We start from the raw sequence: 17820 nt of genomic DNA on the forward strand, positions 1-17820 counted from the left end.
GTGGGATAATTTTGGCTCATTTTGGTGCTTTTGGTCAAGGACCCTATTTAATATGGAAATCTAACTTTGCTAAAAGTGAAATTCAACACATTTAAATGTGAGCCAAATTATGAAGGAGAAATTTTAAGAACTATACATGACATATGGGCCATTCCGAAGTTCGACACATTAGGTTTCAAAGAACTAATATTGGTACATGAAGTTACAATTCCGACACACTTTTAGTACATGACGTCAATAACACTGTTAACTCTATGCAATTATTCAATTTTCAAAGGGTGATTTTGGATTTTCCTCTCTCTCTCTCTCTGAGCTACTTCAAGCTACACATTTTCTTCAAAAGCTTCATCCCATCATCAGTGATCTTACCACACATCTTTAGTACCAATTTGTTGAGCGTTTTCAAGGTAGACCCAGTTGCCAAACAACTCAATCCACGATCGGTAACGTTGCAACATCTCTTCAACTTCAAAATCGTAGCCGAAGACGAAGCAATTGCTCTAAGAGCTGGATCCCCAATCAAGTTATGTCCCAATTCCAAAGAGTGATGATCGGGAAATGGGAAGAGATTGTGGAATTATGTGATTGGGGACTTGGGTTTGATGGGTTTGTTGAGAAGTTAGATGGGTGTATGGAGGAAAAAGCAGAGGAGAAATGAGTTTGGTAGGGTGAGGTGTTTGGGTCTCAGTTGGAAAGCCAATATTATTGGTGAAAACAAAGAAGACTAACATGAAGAAGGGATTGCAGAATTTGGGGTTTTAAGAAATGGGTTTTGGCCACCGGTGAGGTAAAAGTGGTTGGGAGGAAAGGTTATTAGAGACATGTAATCAACTTCAACCTTAATTCTGCATTTTCAGTTTTGATGGGTTTGTACTCTCTCTCTCTCTCTCTCACTCTCTCAACAACCACACCTTAAGAAGCTTGCTCTTCCCAGATTTCTAGATCATGAGCTCCTTCAGCAGCACCACCAACTTCGACAACCTGATGCTCCAAATCCTCATGGGTCGCCTTCAAATCCGACCCCCAACCACCACCAATAACAACTCCTTCCTTTCCCAAACCCTTGAAGACCTCCTCTTCGAAGCCGCCAATCTCTTCAGCGGCGACGACGACAACCACAACAGACCCAGCTCGCCAAGGAGAAGTCCAAGCTTGGGTAGATTAAGAATATGTAATGGTGTAATGGAGTATTGTGTACTCATTTGGGGAGAGAGAGAGAGAGAGAGAGAGAGAGAGAGAGATGATAGGATCATTTTAATGCGATGTTTTAATAGTTATTTCCTCATATTTTACTTAGTTATTTCCTTAAATAAATAAATTTTAATTTAGTTTCTATTTTTTAGGTACATCGGAGAAAATGACAAGGAAATGAGCTTAAAGACACATGAGAAAGATGTGAGACGTTGGAGATAACAAAGGCAAAGCACAAGGGATGCAGAAATGAGCTGAAATGAAGTATTCCTGGTCCGATTAGGAATCCCAGTCAAAGTAGGAATCCTAATGAGGCTAGGAAACCTGAGGGCACTAGGAGACCATATGGCTTCAAGATGACTCAAAACTCAAGATTCTTCTAGAATACTTGAGAATTTTCGGCAAAATGAAGAACCCTAGATATTATACGGTCTTGGAGGTAAAATGAGTAATTTTTGGGCATAAATACATGATTTTCCGTGAAAATAAAAGAATATTCAAGAAAGTGACGTTTTTGAAGTTATCATGGAGAGTTTTAAGAGATTTATAATATTCAGGAATGTTGAAAACAGGTCCAGATACATTCCTTGAGCTCTACACTCCATCCTTGGCCGAAATTGAGATAAATAAGAAAATAATCATGTAATTGATGCAAAAATAATCTCCCTAGAATCAAGGTGCTAATTTGAAGGCTTCTTATTGGTTGAATGACATAGGAAGGATGATGTGGAATTATCTGATTGGCTAATGCTATGTGGATCAATCTTGAAGGCTTTGAGACCAAGTTTCCATCCTCCAATAAATAGAAGCATCATTGACACCAGTTTTCCCATAATTCTACACACAAAAATTCTCTCCATTCTCTAGTCTTCTAGCTCTATGTCTCAACCAAGGAGGAGAAGAAGTCATGCAATACATCAAAATCCTAGCCGCCATCCACCCTTGTGTCGTCCCTAGAAGATTGCTTACTTTCAAGAATCTTCAAGTTCTTCGTCTCAAGGCTTTATCATTCATCTTTCGCGGTGTATTTCATACTTTGTTTTCCTTTGTTTTCGTAGAGTTATGAATTCTAGTTAACATGACGTTAAGGAAAAAGTTTAAAGCCTGTTTATATGTTTTGAAATAAAGATGTGATTTCTATATGTGGGTTTCTATGTTGCTTATGCGAGATTGCTTAATTGATTTTGGATTACAGAAAACTTGTATATGTTTATGTTCTTTGGTGGCCAACTTAGGATATATGCATGTAATTGGAGCTAGATTTAGGTAAACAATTCACCCAATAGTTTTGTGAACCTATTTCATAAGTAGTAAAGGCTTTGGACAAAAGTCGAAATTAATTAAGGAGGATTGCAAATAGATGAACTTTTTCATACTAGGTTGTGCAATTTTGGTTGACATCCTTTCTTTGTTCTTCATGCATTGAATGTGTTCTTGAGTAGCTAGCTTTCTAGATTATGGTTGCATGTTCAATAGGATTGATCTAGGTGCTTTCACTTAGATCAATTATTCAAGGAAAGTAATATATGAGAAATCGTTTGCTTATTAACGTTTCACATGGTCAATTCTTTCTCATGACATAGAAAATCAACTATAGGAATTGTAACTGGATTTCTTGCATATGGATGTGGTTTTGATCTCTGTTCCTTGCGTTCCACCCTTGTTTATATGTTTTTACATTTTCTTTATTTTTTTTATTTAATTTTTGATTTAATAATCCTAACCCCCCCCCCCCTATTTCTGTTTACTTGTATATATCAACATTCTTTGTTTTATTTTTGTAAATAATACTTTATTATTTTATTAATTCTTTATTTTTTTATGCAATTACAGGTGTACCATCAATCCCCGGCTTGAATGATCGATCCTTACTTATTCTATACTGACAACTACATTTTGTAGGGTTAAATTGTGCGCTTGTTTTTAGCGTATCAAGAGAGAGAGAGAGAGAGAGAGAATATTTTTCTGTTTATTTATTTTTTCATCAATAAGGCTTGAAGAGACAGATTTGCCCCTCAAAGTTTGACGGAAAGCACCCTAAATAATAGAAAGAGTAACGACATAGACATATTTTGGGTCGGAATTGCAACTTCATGTACCGATATTAATTCTTTAAAACTTGATGTACTGAACTTCGGAATGGCCCATATGTCGTGTACAGTTCTTAAAATTTTTCCACGGAGGTGTGTGATTTTAACTACGATAAAAGTGATTTTGATTGCGTTCCGTGGGCATAGTTGTTGTTGGATTCTCTAACTTCATCTTAAATAATAAGTATCGAAAGAACTTCATTGTTCTGTTAATTTATGATCTGAATTCCGTATTTTACATGCAATTAATGCATTATTGTACATTTAAAACTGAATTTGCTTCTCGATCTATTACATCGGTCAATAGCTACTCAATCCCCGTTTAGTCAACTTAAAATAGTTGGAAGATGTAAAGTGATTCTCTCCAATTCCCCTTCCGGAATGGGAGAAGGGTTTGCATCTGCTCCAGCAGTGACCTTTTTTTATATATTTTTTTTAACCCTCTTTTAGGCAATTCATAATTCAGCTCGATCACGAAATAAAATCCAGTACACTTGTATATCCAGATATCCATGACAGGATCTCTTGTTCTCGTCGTCGGCTCCGGCAATGCCGGTAACTTCCCTCTTCCTCTGATTCTACTTATTTTCTACTCTATTGGGTAGTTCAAATCCTAGGACTTTTGTCAATGCTAGGAATCGAATCGAGTATGATGGATTGGATTCTTCATGTTGTTAGTTATGTCCGAGGACATGGCGAAGATGGATATGAAGACATAATGAACATTGACATCTCATCAGTGGCTATCAACCTCATGAAGACCAGAAACAAGCACATCCCTCAGTTGAAATGTAACCAAACTCCTCGTTAGAATCTCTACCCACTACACTTTTATGTTGTATTGTCTATAGTAACTTGGCGTTTTTATTTTTTGTTTTGTTTTTGATTCCTTAATAGACAAGCAAATGGATGTGAGGGATATGAGCTTCTTCCCAGATGAATCCTTTGACAGTATTATTGATAAAGGTACAGAGTCTGTTTATTTGTTTTGGTTGATTTTTAAAATACACGATATCGTATACTAATTGAAAATACCCAACGGAACGATATTGTGTTATAAACAAAAGAACAACTTAACTACAAGAGTACTATATCAAGAGGGACACAGAAATTGCTAACGCAGTGTAAACCTCTCCACTGAGGAAACTTCACTCGTGGCTTTTAACGTAGTCAACACGAAATATCAATCCAATATGAATCAAATGAGTTTACAGTATACAAGTTGTGTTGCTCATAACATACACATTCACTTAGCAACAAATGCTAACTTGATTTACAACTGATCTAACTTTTACTTGATTGTCAATCTATCGACTCTAATCAAATCACTGATCTTTCTTGTTCTCAATGTCTCACTGATCTTTGAGAATGATTTATATATGAAAGTACTGGACAACACAAGAGAAAACATGAAACAAATAAAGAGAGCTTTCAGAAAAATGGTTTTTGACAAAAACCCATGGTTCAAGTGTGAACAATCATTTTATGCTGCAGATGAAAACCCTAAACATGTATTAGTTTCGAAGCCTTTTATACAAGAGGAAAACTCCCCCTCAAACAAATCTTTTCTTTAATCATCAAATAAGATAGATATAGAAAGATATCAAAACTTATTTGTTATGCATGCAAAAAATTCTTTAATGCAAAATGCACCAAATCAATTTAATAGACATGTAAATCAATTTAAATTGTGCAACATGATTTGGAATGAATATATATTAAACTCAAGATCAGTTTCCATCCTTTTGCTTGATTGTATCTTCCTCTTTGTTTCCTTGAAGCTCCGGTTTCCTTGTGACAATGGGAAATCATGCATTGAATGGTAATGGCCCAATATACTTACACTAATGTTGTCTTCTATGCCTTGATAATATATTGCTGCTGTCACCACTTATTGCACGTGCGATCTGTCGAAACCTTGATATAGGTTGCTCTGCTTATTCAGTCAAGTCATTTACAAATAGAAGATTTACTGGTTCAACTATGAGACACCAATATTGAAATAAGACCTTAGTAAATAAAGCTACCAAATGGAATGCTTCCGAAAATTTTCAGAAGTCATTAACCTCCAATGATCCCTCAGCTATGATCCTAAATGATTCTAATACTATTAAATCCTCAGATGTGGGTAGTAATAGAAAAATAGACGGCAATGTGAAGAGAAGTTCAAGAAAGAAGAGTAGAAAGAAGGGAAAGCAGAGCAAGAAAGTTTCATGCAATGTTGGCTCTACTGACCACGAAGTGATTTCTGAGGAATATGGCAATGTAAACTCAGCTTCTGAAACCTGTGGTAACAAGGACGGGGATGGACCAGCACCATCTTCAACTGCACCAGAAATTTCATTGCTAGATTCTAAGAATTCCAGTGATGAGATGGGCACTGTGAGTAATTTTGAAAATCATATTGTACTGGAAGACTCTGCATTTCCCATCTTAGATGGGGTGGAGGCTATTCAGCATACAAAGGCGAGCTGTTACAATGATCTCTATACCAAAGGTTACTCTGAGATGCATGACTCCTACGTTTTGGATTCAATTTCAATTGGCTCAAACAGTGATGGTAGTACTAATCTTGGTCATGATGAAAAACATACTAAGAAGGAAATGTACAACAGATATATCTGACCCAGCAGATTTGAGTTCTTGAAAGGGATATTTTACTCATCAAAGGTCACTGAATGATGTTGTAAACACCTATAACCACACTGAGGACGCAGGGCAGGGTACTCATGATTTTGGCAGTAGTAGCGACATGAAATTTGTTGTGCCTAACAAGAGAAGTAGACAAAACAAAGTAGGACAACGGAGTGCAAATGTTCCCAAATCTGGTAGTGTTGGGAATATGCGTACAGGGGTCTGGCAAAAGGTCCTGAAGAATGATGCCAATGATTGCACTGGTGAATTGAAGAAAGCAAGTTCTGTTTACTCAAGGCTTGATCTCCCTTTGAGAGAGGCTCCCATGCTCAATAAAACCTGTAATGCTGTTGATATTAATGTCTTTTTGAAGAGTGAAAATAGGAAACAGCAAAAAGATAAGGTCTCAAAAAAGTTGAAAAGAAAAAATGCTCCAGCATTGAAACGAGAATACAATTGTTATTCCAGGAAGGGATCTCATGCTAGCTTGGCTGGCTCAGATGGTTCTTTGAAGCTTCGGATGGATCAGAGTGATATATCAGATATCTTGTCTCAGGTGAAGGACAAGAAACCTAGTCGTCCAACGGCTCGATTCCAGAGCAGCAAAGTAGAATGCATGAACTCCGTATCAGTTCAAAGCATGCAACTCTGTCCAAATGAGATTGGTCATCTTGAAAATGTGTGTAAAACCGTCTCAGGCATGAAGAATCAAAATGTAGGAAATCAGGATGGCTCAATGCAAAAAACATGCAATTCCTGGAAGGAACCAAGTCTGCTTCAGGTGCAATCTTCAGTCTACCTTCCTCATCTACTTTATGATGCAGCAAGTCAAGAAGTACTGAGACAAATCCCTCTTGCAGAAAGCAGCAAGCAAAACTGGAGTAGTTCTGGATCTCTTACACACAAGTGGATGCCAATCGGGTTGAAGGACTCTGAGTTGGCAAGCTCTGCTAGATCTGAGAGTTCATCGCTTGAACATTCTGATGAGGGAGCTTCTAAGAGATGGACGATTAAAGACACTGTTAAAGGCAATGTGGTTTCTAAAGCTGCAGTTGAGTCCACGGCTCAGGGTTCTGGACATGTAACTCATTCTTCTGGTGACACAGAGGGCAGGCTTTCCTACATCAAATGCAGTTGAAGAGGTGGCCAACAACAAGCTTCATGCAGCTAACTATATGAATAGTTATGATGTATCCAAAGGTCTAAATGCTTTTGAAGCTTATTCAAACAGAGTATTCGAAGCAGTAAATAATGCTTGTAGGGCACAGCTGGCATCTGAAGCTGGTCAAATGACCACTGGTCATCCAATTGCTGAATTTGAAAGACTTCTGTATTATTCATCTCCCGTTATCCATCAATCACCTAGCCACACAAGTTGTCACACTTGCTGTTCATGGAACCAGGTTGACCAGGTTGGTGGCCGGTGTGTCATTGTGCAGACATGAGACACCAAATATCACTTTAGGATGCCTATGGGAGTGGTATGAGAAATATGGGAGCTATGGGCTGGAAATAAGGGCTGAGGAAACTGGGAGTCCAAAGAAATTGGGTGCTGATCGTTTAGCATTTCGTGCTTATTTTGTCCCTTATTTGTCAGGAATTCAGCTTTTCAGGAATGGTAGGAGTACTAGTACTGGAGATATTGACAATAGACTTCACAATCATCAAGTGTTAAGCGCATGCTGGAGTGGTGAGATATCCAGAAAATCCTCTAGTATTGGTAGTCTTCCAATATATTCACTACTTTTTTCTCATCTTGATTGCAAGGAAGATGCAGTCATCCCACCACTTGTAAACGAACTGGGTATTCCAGAAGCTTTTGCCAAAGATGCACCTGTTCAATCAGCTGACACAACAGGTTTCAGTGATTTAGAGCAACTTTTAGAATATTTTGAATATGAACAACCTCAACAAAGACGACCTCTATATGACAAGTAAGTGTTATTACACTTTTTACTGAAAGTTGTGGTCATTGAATAACATGCTTTAGCAATACCACATCGGTACTTAAAGCAGCCTTTGTAGAGACATAGACATGGGGTTTTGAATCAATGGATTTTTATGTTCTGATGAGTTACTAAGAGAGTAGTTGTGCAGAACAAATCAAATACATGTACATCTATTGTCTCAAATTTCATTTTAGTTGGAAACTCATTTATATAAAAGCACTTCCCGTAAGTGCATTTAACTCTCTAGTTGATGGATATCATATTGATTTGACCTTTTGTGGTACGAGCATAGCACGTGTTAATACCATATACTGTAAGATTTTTTTTTTTTTTTTTTTTTGAAAGTTTTATATCCACAATTTTACTTTATTGTTTATTCTCCCATCATATGTTTGAATGTTTTTCTACCTGCTGGAAATGCTTTTTTAAGATAGTAGGCACAAATCAGAGATTTCTTTTGTGTTTCTCAGTTACTATAATATTGAGCATCTGTAAGTACGCAAATATGCATGTTTGTGAAAGTATCTACTTTTTGGATCTGTGATGATCCTTATGAACTTTATTTTGACCTGTACTTTCAGATGATCTTATTCTGTTCCCTCCCTTTCAGGATAAAGGAGCTGGTTAGAGGTGATGGACATTCACATTCATAAGTGTATGGCGATCCAACTACACTAGACTCTATAAATCTAAATGATCTACATCCCAGATCTTGGTTAGTAATACAAACAGATTCAGACCTTTACATTGTAAATTAATCAATATTGTTTGTAATTGACCCTGTTAGGTTCATAGCTAAAATGAATATAATTACTAGTTAAAGAGTTTCAAGGGGAATGCAATTGACACTGATGAATGAACAGTACAAAATATCAGCTTTTCTGAGTTCCTCAAATTTCTAAATAGCATGTAACTTTCAAGTGCGATCTGATTTTCAGGTATTCAGTGGCATGGTATCCTATTTACAGGATACCTGATGGTAACTTCCGTGCAGCATTTTTGACCTACCATTCACTTGGTTGTCTGGTTCGTAGAAATGCCAACTTTGAGTCTCGTAGTGTGGATGACTGTATTGTATCTCCAGTTGTGGGTCTTCAGAGTTACAACGCTCAGGTAGTTAATGGTACAGAGATTGTGAAATATTGTGCAGTGTATTTTAACATGTAATTCAAGCATACTGTTAGATCTGTGCAGCTTTTTTGAAATATATACTTTATGTCAACAAACAGAGTGAATGCTGGTTCCAGTTAAGGCCCTCAGCACCAGCACAGACAACATTATCAAACTTAAAACCCTTGTGAAATACTGGAGGAGCGTTTGAGGACACTTGAGGAGACGGCATCTCTTATGTCAAGAGCTGTTGTGAGCAAAGGAAGTATGACATCAGTAAACAGGCATCCAGACTACGAGTTCTTCCTCTCTAGGCGGCGCTAGCGGTGACGTATTGAAATTTTCTGTAACTGATTTTAACAACTCATAATTAAACTAGTGTCAGTTCCCCATTAAGCTTATCTACAATCAAGGTAACATCTAACCTCAGATAGGCAGAAAGGGTGACCAACCTTTTTCTTTGTTTTTTTTTGTCACATACGTATGTATACATGTATAGATAGCCTTCGAAAATAGCCTTTGAATTCCTTCCAGGATGCATGTGAGTGCCTCAGAATATAATGCAACTCTTTCAGGGATTTGGAAAGGTACTGTAGTGTTACTGAAGAAAGGTAGTGTAGTGTTATCAGTTTAGCTGCCTCCTGATAATGTTGTAAATATCTTACAGAATACATGATCTGTAAATAGCGTTCTCAGTTTGGAGTTTTTATCCAGTCACTGATTCATATGAGATGAAAACTTCTCAATCTCAATTCAATGAGAATTCTTATATAAGCCTCTCATTTGATTCTCTTTGGTAGAGTTGTTGGTTTTTTTGTAGAATGAATTATAAATTTTAGCCTAGTTCTTCTCGATCAATTGTCTAAACTGCAAGCGATTTAGAGATAGAACACACAGCCTCTTTATACGATGCAAGTATTTATTAATAATCAACTTCCAATAATCCACTGATCAAGGAAGAGGTACATTACACAAGCAACTGCCGTCTTATTTTGTATTAAGCATAGATATGTGTCGTATAATATGGGACATATGGCCAGCATCTTCTTAATTGTTGTCATACCAGAACTGGTTCTGGAGATACTGAACGACATTTTTGTCAACTTGGAAGGCCTTGGTGAGAACATCAGGGTTGATTGACGGGTTGGAGCCGAACACTGCATTGGCTATGGTGGTGACACCAGGAAACTGGCTGCTAAAACTGGAAATGGCTACGGCGTTGACCTTTCCGATGTTAAGCTGGAAGTGAATTTGAGCAAATGGGAAGACAAACACATCTCCCTCGTACAACACTTTGCTGAAGAGGCGGTTGCCGTTATCATTGGATGTGACGAAGCCAACGTAGAGAGTGCCTTCCATGACCCTAAGGACTTCCGTGGCCCGAGGGTGGATGTGAGGAGGGTTTAGTCCACCAAGTGCATAGTCTATGCGGGCGAGGGATACCCCAAGAGTGTTCAGTCCTGCTATTTGCTGCACATTCGCCTGGGTGACGATGGAACCAAGCGGATTTGATGTGTTTCCGCGCATCCGGAGCCCGGAAAAGAAGAAATCCTCTGGTGTTACCATCTTTGGGTCCTTGCAGAATCTCCCATTCACAAACACTGCAATATGGAACATCATATCAGAACATGCATGCATTCATGCAAATACGAAAATTAATCATATAATCCTCTTATCCTCATATATATGGGAAATATGATATGTACATATGCTAGTGACTACTATATACCAGCAGAAATATCAGTGTTGGTGGTGTTAAGTGCTACACAGAAATCTTGGAGAGGACTAGGATCAAAGGCAGAGACAAGGTGGAAGGTTGCCAATGCCAATAGGGCAAAAGCAGCAGCTGTAGGGCAATGAGCACCTTTCATCATATCGTGATCGCAATACTCGTCTATGATAGTGTTTTGTATAAGAGAGAATTGGATCGAGGTGGATGAAAATCTTGTATGGAGGAAATGCCTATTTATAGATGATGGAAGAGATGGAGAGAAATACAATTGAACTAGTCTTGGATTTGTCACGTCTAAGGAGGCAGGTAGTAACTCAAAATAATTAACTCCTTAGTATTCAGAAGCAGGTAAAGACTTGGATTATATTCTGTACTAATTGTAAGCTAATTGACCCGCTCTCCGCCATATTCATAAAATTAACAAATTATTATAGGATATATATTATCCGTTTCAACCTTAAAATGTGGCTTTTGTAAAGTCCGACACTCCAGCGTTGGGTATGAGCTCAGCTCGATCAGTGAGCTAGGAATTCTATTAGTTTATACCACGAGGAAGATGAGAGGTGGAAACAAAAATACGAGAGTACTAATGGGATTAACCATATTAAAAATTTTAGGTAGTAGTTAACCAATAATGGAAATCAAGTGTTCCAATGTTTAGTCATATGATTCCTTCCAATATTTCTACCAAACAAAACGATAATATATCAACCAATTAACATCAATACATCATTCCGGCCGATAATATTGTTGATGATAACTACCCAGAATTCACCCTCCGAAGTCTTCTGGTCAGGCATTTCCACAAGTTCACCTGCACCCTAGAAAGTAGCCAGAAACACGCTTCAAATTAAGGGTGCAAGCCTTTTTACCTCTTACCTTTTAGCATTAAGAAGACGAGTATACTAGTAGTAGTAAGTTTCAATTGACTATTTTTTTTGGGGTCTTGCTAGATGAATCCATCAAATATGTAAATATATCTAGCAGACAGCATTTAAAAAATAGTCATCTAATTTCCACTTTTAATGCCATAATTGTACCCAACAATCTTCATCCCTTCCCACCAACTCTCCATCATATTGTTCCAACCTTCAACATTGATCTCTCCTCAGTGCCCATACGATCCAATTCTATATAAACTTTAAAGTTATTGATGATTTTTATCAATTGTCTGACTAAGAATTTCTCCATCAAAAAGTTTATTTCTTAGATAATTCATCTAATTGTAGAATTTTCATTTGGGACTTTAGGTGTTGAAGATTTCAACATTTCGAACATTAGATTATGGGTTTCTTGACGTGGCAGTCACCATTAGTTATAAATTTTTTAGTCATTTGCTCATACATAGCATAGCTTGTGTGTTAATCTATTTCAATCTCTTCTAATTGAAAGACTTCGTCACGAGAGAGGGAGGGAGAATCATTTGCTCATATATAGCTTAGCTTGGGTGTTAATCTATTTCAAGCAAAAAAATTGATTTAGTGCTGCAATCAATGTAGTCGTATTCTGCACTACCATCACCTTCTTTGAAAATTTTGAGCTGGGCCTATTTCCTCAATGAGTTGTCGAATTTGAAATTAAATTATGTAATGCTGGAAGATTGGTAGAGAATCAATCCATTCTTCAGAGAGGACAACAACATAATGGTTATTTAAATTAGTATACACAACACATCACTTTACTGAATGGTGGAATTGTAGGTTCTCGGGATTTTTTTTTTTTTTTTTTTTTTTTTTTTTTGAGATTTGAAAAGTTGTGAGTTGAAAGGTTCAGCTTGACCATGGGTAAGAACTCCCGCGTGTAAGCGGATATTACAAAGAAGATATTTATCTAGGATTCATGAAGGTACGTACATCAATATATCGATACAACAAGTGGCCAATCAATTAAGATAAAGATTAACTCCATGCATTAATGTAGTGCACACTCTGTATCAAACTAGTGCACATGATGTATCGATATATTAATGTACTGTAAAAATGGTAGAACTTCCCATTTAACACAAAACTCGGAGGTTAATTGATGATCCCAACAGAGTTGAACTTACAATTTCTAATCACTTCCATGATGATGAAAAAAGCAAGCTACAACCTGGTCCATAATCCGAAGTAAACTAGGGAAGCAAGTTGATAGTGTGATTAATGAGAAAGGTCAAAATTTAAATACTATTAATTGACACTAAAAAAACAAAAAGGAAGAAAAAGAAGAAGAAGAAGAAAGTACCACACAAACACTCAGCAAAAGAAATAAAAAAACATACCCAGAAGGCATAGGTTGATGGTAAGAAGGAACATAGATCTGTAAAGCAAGATTTGTTTAGGGGGGAAAAAGAAGAAGAGAGGAACATAAAGCTCTACAAAGAAGGATAATGGATTCCATACTATTATGTGAAATGTTCAACAACTTAATCTGACAACAGAATCGTTTTACTCAAGATAGATTTCTTGGAGAAGGTTCACATAGTACTCAAGAGATCTAGGAAATAAATCTGCAAACTTTTTGTTCCTAGAGCTTTTATATAAAACAAGTGGAATGGAGTATCACACAATGGAGCTCATGGTATTCTGAAATCCCCAGTGATACCATAGAGTTAGGTACTTAGGTTTAGAATTTAGAAACCCGTGTTTTCCATGACTCCGACCTTTTGGAACATGGAAGATGTAAAGTGATTCTCGACAATTCCCCTTCTGGAAATGTTTCCAATTCTGAACATAGACTTGAGAGATGGGAGAAGCGTTGGCGTCTGCTCCATCAGTGACCCCCTTTTTCAGTAAGATCCTCCAATTCAGCACGCTCTTTTTCTAAAATATAAACAAACAAAAAAGAAAAATATTAGAATGACATAAAGATTGATAACTACCAAAACAAAAAGATGAAAAAGTTAGCAAATTTGACAACTACCAACTGTCGGTTTCCGAAAATTGAAAGAAGAGGTAAAACATTATACATCATCACTTGCCTAGCAAACTTTATTTATTCAATAGAACAGTAGAAACGGCACTACAGCAAGACATATTCAGTCAGATTATAATATCTTCAGGTCTGAAAGCTATATTCTCTTTTGTCAATGACCTTGTATTACTACCTAACATTTTTCTTTTCTTCAACTAACTCATAAAATATCTAAAGCATCTTTTATCATTCTAAATTCTAAACATACAGAGGCCTATTCTTAGAGCACTAAACATGCAACTGAACTTAAACTATCTAAATATGCATATGCATCTGTCGTCATTTGAGCAATGACAGGCAGCACACAACTTATGCTTCCCTTCTCGCTCTGCTTTGCTTCTCTTATTATATGACCCTAAACCCCGCAAAAGCTAAAGCAAAAAAAACCTGGTCAACCACTTATGCTTCCCTTCTCGCATCTCCCTTCCTCTTTAATTAAGAGAGGTTTATCATAAACAAAACTTTTTTGGCAAGCTGCTTAAGAGATATATCAGAAACATGGGATTGTATAACAAGCACTAACAAAATTGAATAATGTCAAAATCTGTTTCTAAGTGTCTACTGCATACATCATCAATTTAACAAAGAAGAAAGCTATCTATTAAGCAAATACAAACTCCCTGCAACCTCTGATAACATTTAGTCATTTACATACAAAGGCTAATGAATATCTCTAATTCCACACTACATCAGAAGTAATCAAATATTCACCTGATATGCACTACAAGTCTACAAGAACGAGCTGAAAAATTGGAATGGCTTCTAGAAAGTAAAGCAAAAAAAACCAGCACCAAAAGCAAAACCACACCATTATTCTCTTAAACTCAGATTCAGCAAACTATTAATTGAGAGAAGCAACAAAACAGTAAAGTGGGTTCTATATATTTTGTTGTTTGCGATTGTTGGTGAACACTACAGAGAGAAGCAACAACCAAACCCAATGATATAAATTCAATGATTTAATCCATCAAGATCCATACTTTCAACAACAAAAGAGCACAGATTAATCAAAGCAATAAAGACAAACTGAGAACTGAAGAGAGAGATCAGAGATGGTACCTTCACTACCTTGTTTCCACCCAAATCCCAATAAGCACTTCAGAACCCAATCCCAGGCTTCCCAGCTCAGATCTCTCTCACTCTGAAATTGTGGGTTTGGATGAAGAAGAGAGAGATGGAGTTATGGAGTCTACGAGAGAGGCAGAGAGGGTGAGAGAGCCATCGTTGGATACTTGGATTGCTTCTTTCAGCAGAGTGGGAAGGGTTTTAATTTTCAGAAATAACTTAACGGGTTCCAACGGGCCTAACGGGTCTAGCACGGCACGGCCCGTTAATTTACGGGTTTTTGGCGTGCGGACTTTTCTCAGCCTGGATTAATAATTGGGCGGGTTCGTGCGAGCTTTTAGCATGCGGGTTTCGTGCGGGTTTGCGGGTTCAAATGCCAGGCCTACCTGGAGGGGTCTATATTTTGGTAACTAAAACTCACTAGATTTAATTCTTTCTTTTATTGGAAGTTGAAAGTACTAGTGTAAGAAAGATCAAGATAACGTAGATGTTTTAATTTACCAAACTCTGGCAACTCAGATATTGTATAACCCTTGAAATAGAGCACTCGCAAGTACTGCAATTTTGGAAGTAAATCAGATGTAACCTTATAAGCCAGATATGAGAGCCCAACGGTATCTGAAAGTGAAAGTGGCAGAAATGTCCTCAGACGTATACATTTAGGCCTCGTTTGGTTCACGGAAAGGAAAGTAGTTCCTTTGTCTTTCCCATGGGAAGGGAAATGAACTTTCCGAATAACTTTCCATTCCGATGTTTGGTAATGTAAGGAAAGTTATCCGGAAAGTTGTTAAAAAGTATGTAATTAATGGAATAAAATAATATGTTGTGAGTAATAAATGCAAGGAAAGAAGGGGGGAAAGTGATTCCTTTGGAGTATGGAAGGAACCATTTTCCCCCCTATTTTCCTTTGCTTCAGGAAAGTATTTCCTTTCCTTTTGCATCCCAAACACAGGAAAGGAACAACTTTCCTTTCCTGATGCTTACTTTCCGCGAACCAAACGAGGCCTTAGGGTCAGAGTAGGCTTCAAACTTTTGAACCCCGTCATACCTACCAAGAGTGTAAGACGAATAACGTGCCTTGAGATGACATTGAAATTGCATGTTTATGAAAGTGTAAATCTGGAATACTAAAACAATTGCATATATACACAAACACATATATTGCACTCACATACACAGATGCATATATAATTATAGAGAAATAAATATGCAGATCTTTAGAACAAGATGTATACCTGCTGGAACTGATGAAGCCATCTCAAATACAGATCTTCTGCACTTCTCTTTGTTTGCTATCTATCTATGGGGCAAGAACTCAATAGCTCATCTTAAAGAGAGTGCAGGGACCTAGTATTTATAGTGAAAACATCCTAATACAATGCCCTCCCATAAAGGATAATTGTAATCACAATAATGTCTGTAATCACTATGATATATGTACTCCGACATCTTAGTGCTTGATTCAAGCTATTTAGGTTTCCCAATATATTCATTTGATTCATATGATAAATATATTTAACAGGGAATATGAATTACTTAATATCTCTAATTACTTGCTCTATTGGTATAACAGTAATTGTTGTGCTAAATATAAGCTTGTAATTGTTCAATTTCAACTTACAGTTTATTCTTCCAGTTTTCCTCCAATCTAAAACAAGTCTCTCCTGCTGCCCATGCATCGTGCCAAATTAGTAACAAGGTCATGCATTACATATTTCGAATTGTTCTTGCTTGACTTTTGAAATAATGACCAAGATAATAGTTCTCGAAAACAATCACTACCTATATCGTCCTATTGGACCAAACCTTCTGCCATCCAAAAAGAAGGACCAATTGCTTCTCCCCAAATTCAGTCATTCGGAAATATTGAACAATAGGCAAAACAACTAATACATAATTGAATTAGGTGGAGACGTTTAACTCTTTTCTAATTTGTTTGTAGAACTGTTTTGGGCCTTTTCTTGGCTCTCCGGGCTAGTCCCTTAATGGAACTATCTGTTCAACCAAAAAAAAAAAACTAATACATAATTGAACCAGTATATGTGGTCCTTTCTCTAGTTTCCAGACCTGATACACCACTGCAAGACGAATATGAAGTTGTTGAGGCCAAGTGCAAATGCTGGAAACATAACAATTTTAGCCTTCCTGTGGGGAATAATAAATTAGAATAATACTAGAATCATTTCAGAAACAGAAGAATTGCTCAAAATTGCAGCAAGTGTCACAAAAGCAAATAAAGGAGAAATCTACTGGAGAGTTGCAGACATGGTCCTCCCAACTTCGCCTGCTCGAAGAGAGTGATTTGTAATTCTACGCGATTGATTTGAGTTGTTCAAAGTCAATGATGACCTAGAGAGGCATGCAGGGCTGGACTTCTTTTGGCTATTCACCAATCTTGGGAGGCCATTGACCTAGAGAGTGATTGCTCACTTGTGGTGGCTGCACTACAACAAACTGTGGAAGATCGATCTGAATTAGGGTGCATTATCGATGATTGTAAGTCTTATTTGACATCTTTACACTCTGTTCAGATTAGGCATATCTTCCGAGAAGCAAATGATGTTGCCAATAGATTGGCTCATCTTGCTAGCCTTAGTTATTTAGATGATATTTGGTTAAGTAGAAAAGAATACTTCAATTCAGGGTTAATTCGATGATTCTATTCATCCCACAATGGGTGTATATATACAAGTACAAAGGAGTAGTCTAACTCTAATAGGAAACAATCTTTCCATAATTGCAGGATATCCTAATTAAATAAAATCCTAATTACATACAGATTTACAGCGATTCTACACTCCCCCTCAAGTTGGTGCATAGATGTCTATCCTAATTACATACTTGTATATATACAAGTACAAATGAGTAGTCTAACTCTAATAGGAAACAATCTTTCCATAATTGCAGGATATCCTAATTAAATAAAATCCTAATTACATACAGATTTACAGCGATTCTACACTCCCCCTCAAGTTGGTGCATAGATGTCTATCATGCCCAACTTGTCAATTGAGCTGTCAAATACCTTCCTGGACACTCCTTTAGTAAGAACATCAGCTAATTGCTCCTCTGAGTTTACAAATGGAAAGCGAATAAC

General features: G+C 37.1%; 1 protein-coding gene and 2 long non-coding RNA genes across 3 annotated transcripts; 1 reads left to right on the plus strand and 2 right to left on the minus strand.

The window, feature by feature from the left end:
• The first annotated feature begins 7554 nt into the window (after positions 1 to 7554).
• LOC133713902 (uncharacterized) lies at positions 7555 to 9258 on the plus strand. The gene is made up of 4 exons (XR_009848316.1): positions 7555 to 7849; positions 8475 to 8579; positions 8803 to 8977; positions 9094 to 9258. It is a non-coding gene; the product is annotated as an uncharacterized LOC133713902 (long non-coding RNA).
• Positions 9259 to 9875: 617 nt separating this feature from the next.
• LOC133715882 (germin-like protein subfamily 1 member 18) lies at positions 9876 to 10907 on the minus strand. The gene is made up of 2 exons (XM_062142572.1): positions 10704 to 10907; positions 9876 to 10575 (listed from the first exon to the last, which is right to left on the minus strand). Exons 1-2 carry the CDS (start codon positions 10846 to 10848, stop codon positions 10022 to 10024), a joined length of 699 nt encoding a protein of 232 aa, XP_061998556.1. The 5' UTR covers positions 10849 to 10907; the 3' UTR covers positions 9876 to 10021.
• Positions 10908 to 13060: 2153 nt separating this feature from the next.
• On the minus strand, positions 13061 to 14948 carry LOC133715667 (uncharacterized). The gene is made up of 2 exons (XR_009849155.1): positions 14718 to 14948; positions 13061 to 13507 (listed from the first exon to the last, which is right to left on the minus strand). It is a non-coding gene; the product is annotated as an uncharacterized LOC133715667 (long non-coding RNA).
• Between the last annotated feature and the right edge of the window lie 2872 nt (positions 14949 to 17820).

The sequence above is a fragment of the Rosa rugosa genome, chromosome 6, assembly GCF_958449725.1.
Source record: "Rosa rugosa chromosome 6, drRosRugo1.1, whole genome shotgun sequence".
Classification (NCBI taxonomy): Eukaryota; Viridiplantae; Streptophyta; class Magnoliopsida; order Rosales; family Rosaceae; genus Rosa; species Rosa rugosa.

What these genes read in the sequence shown, in the direction of transcription:
- LOC133715882 (XM_062142572.1), bottom strand. Translation starts at nt 10,848, where the DNA reads ATGATGAAAGGTGCTCATTGCCCTACAGCTGCTGCTTTTGCCCTATTG. An exon ending in CAACACTGATATTTCTGCTG is followed by an intron (nt 10,576 to 10,703) that starts GTATATAGTAGT and finishes TCCATATTGCAG; the next exon opens with TGTTTGTGAATGGGAGATTC.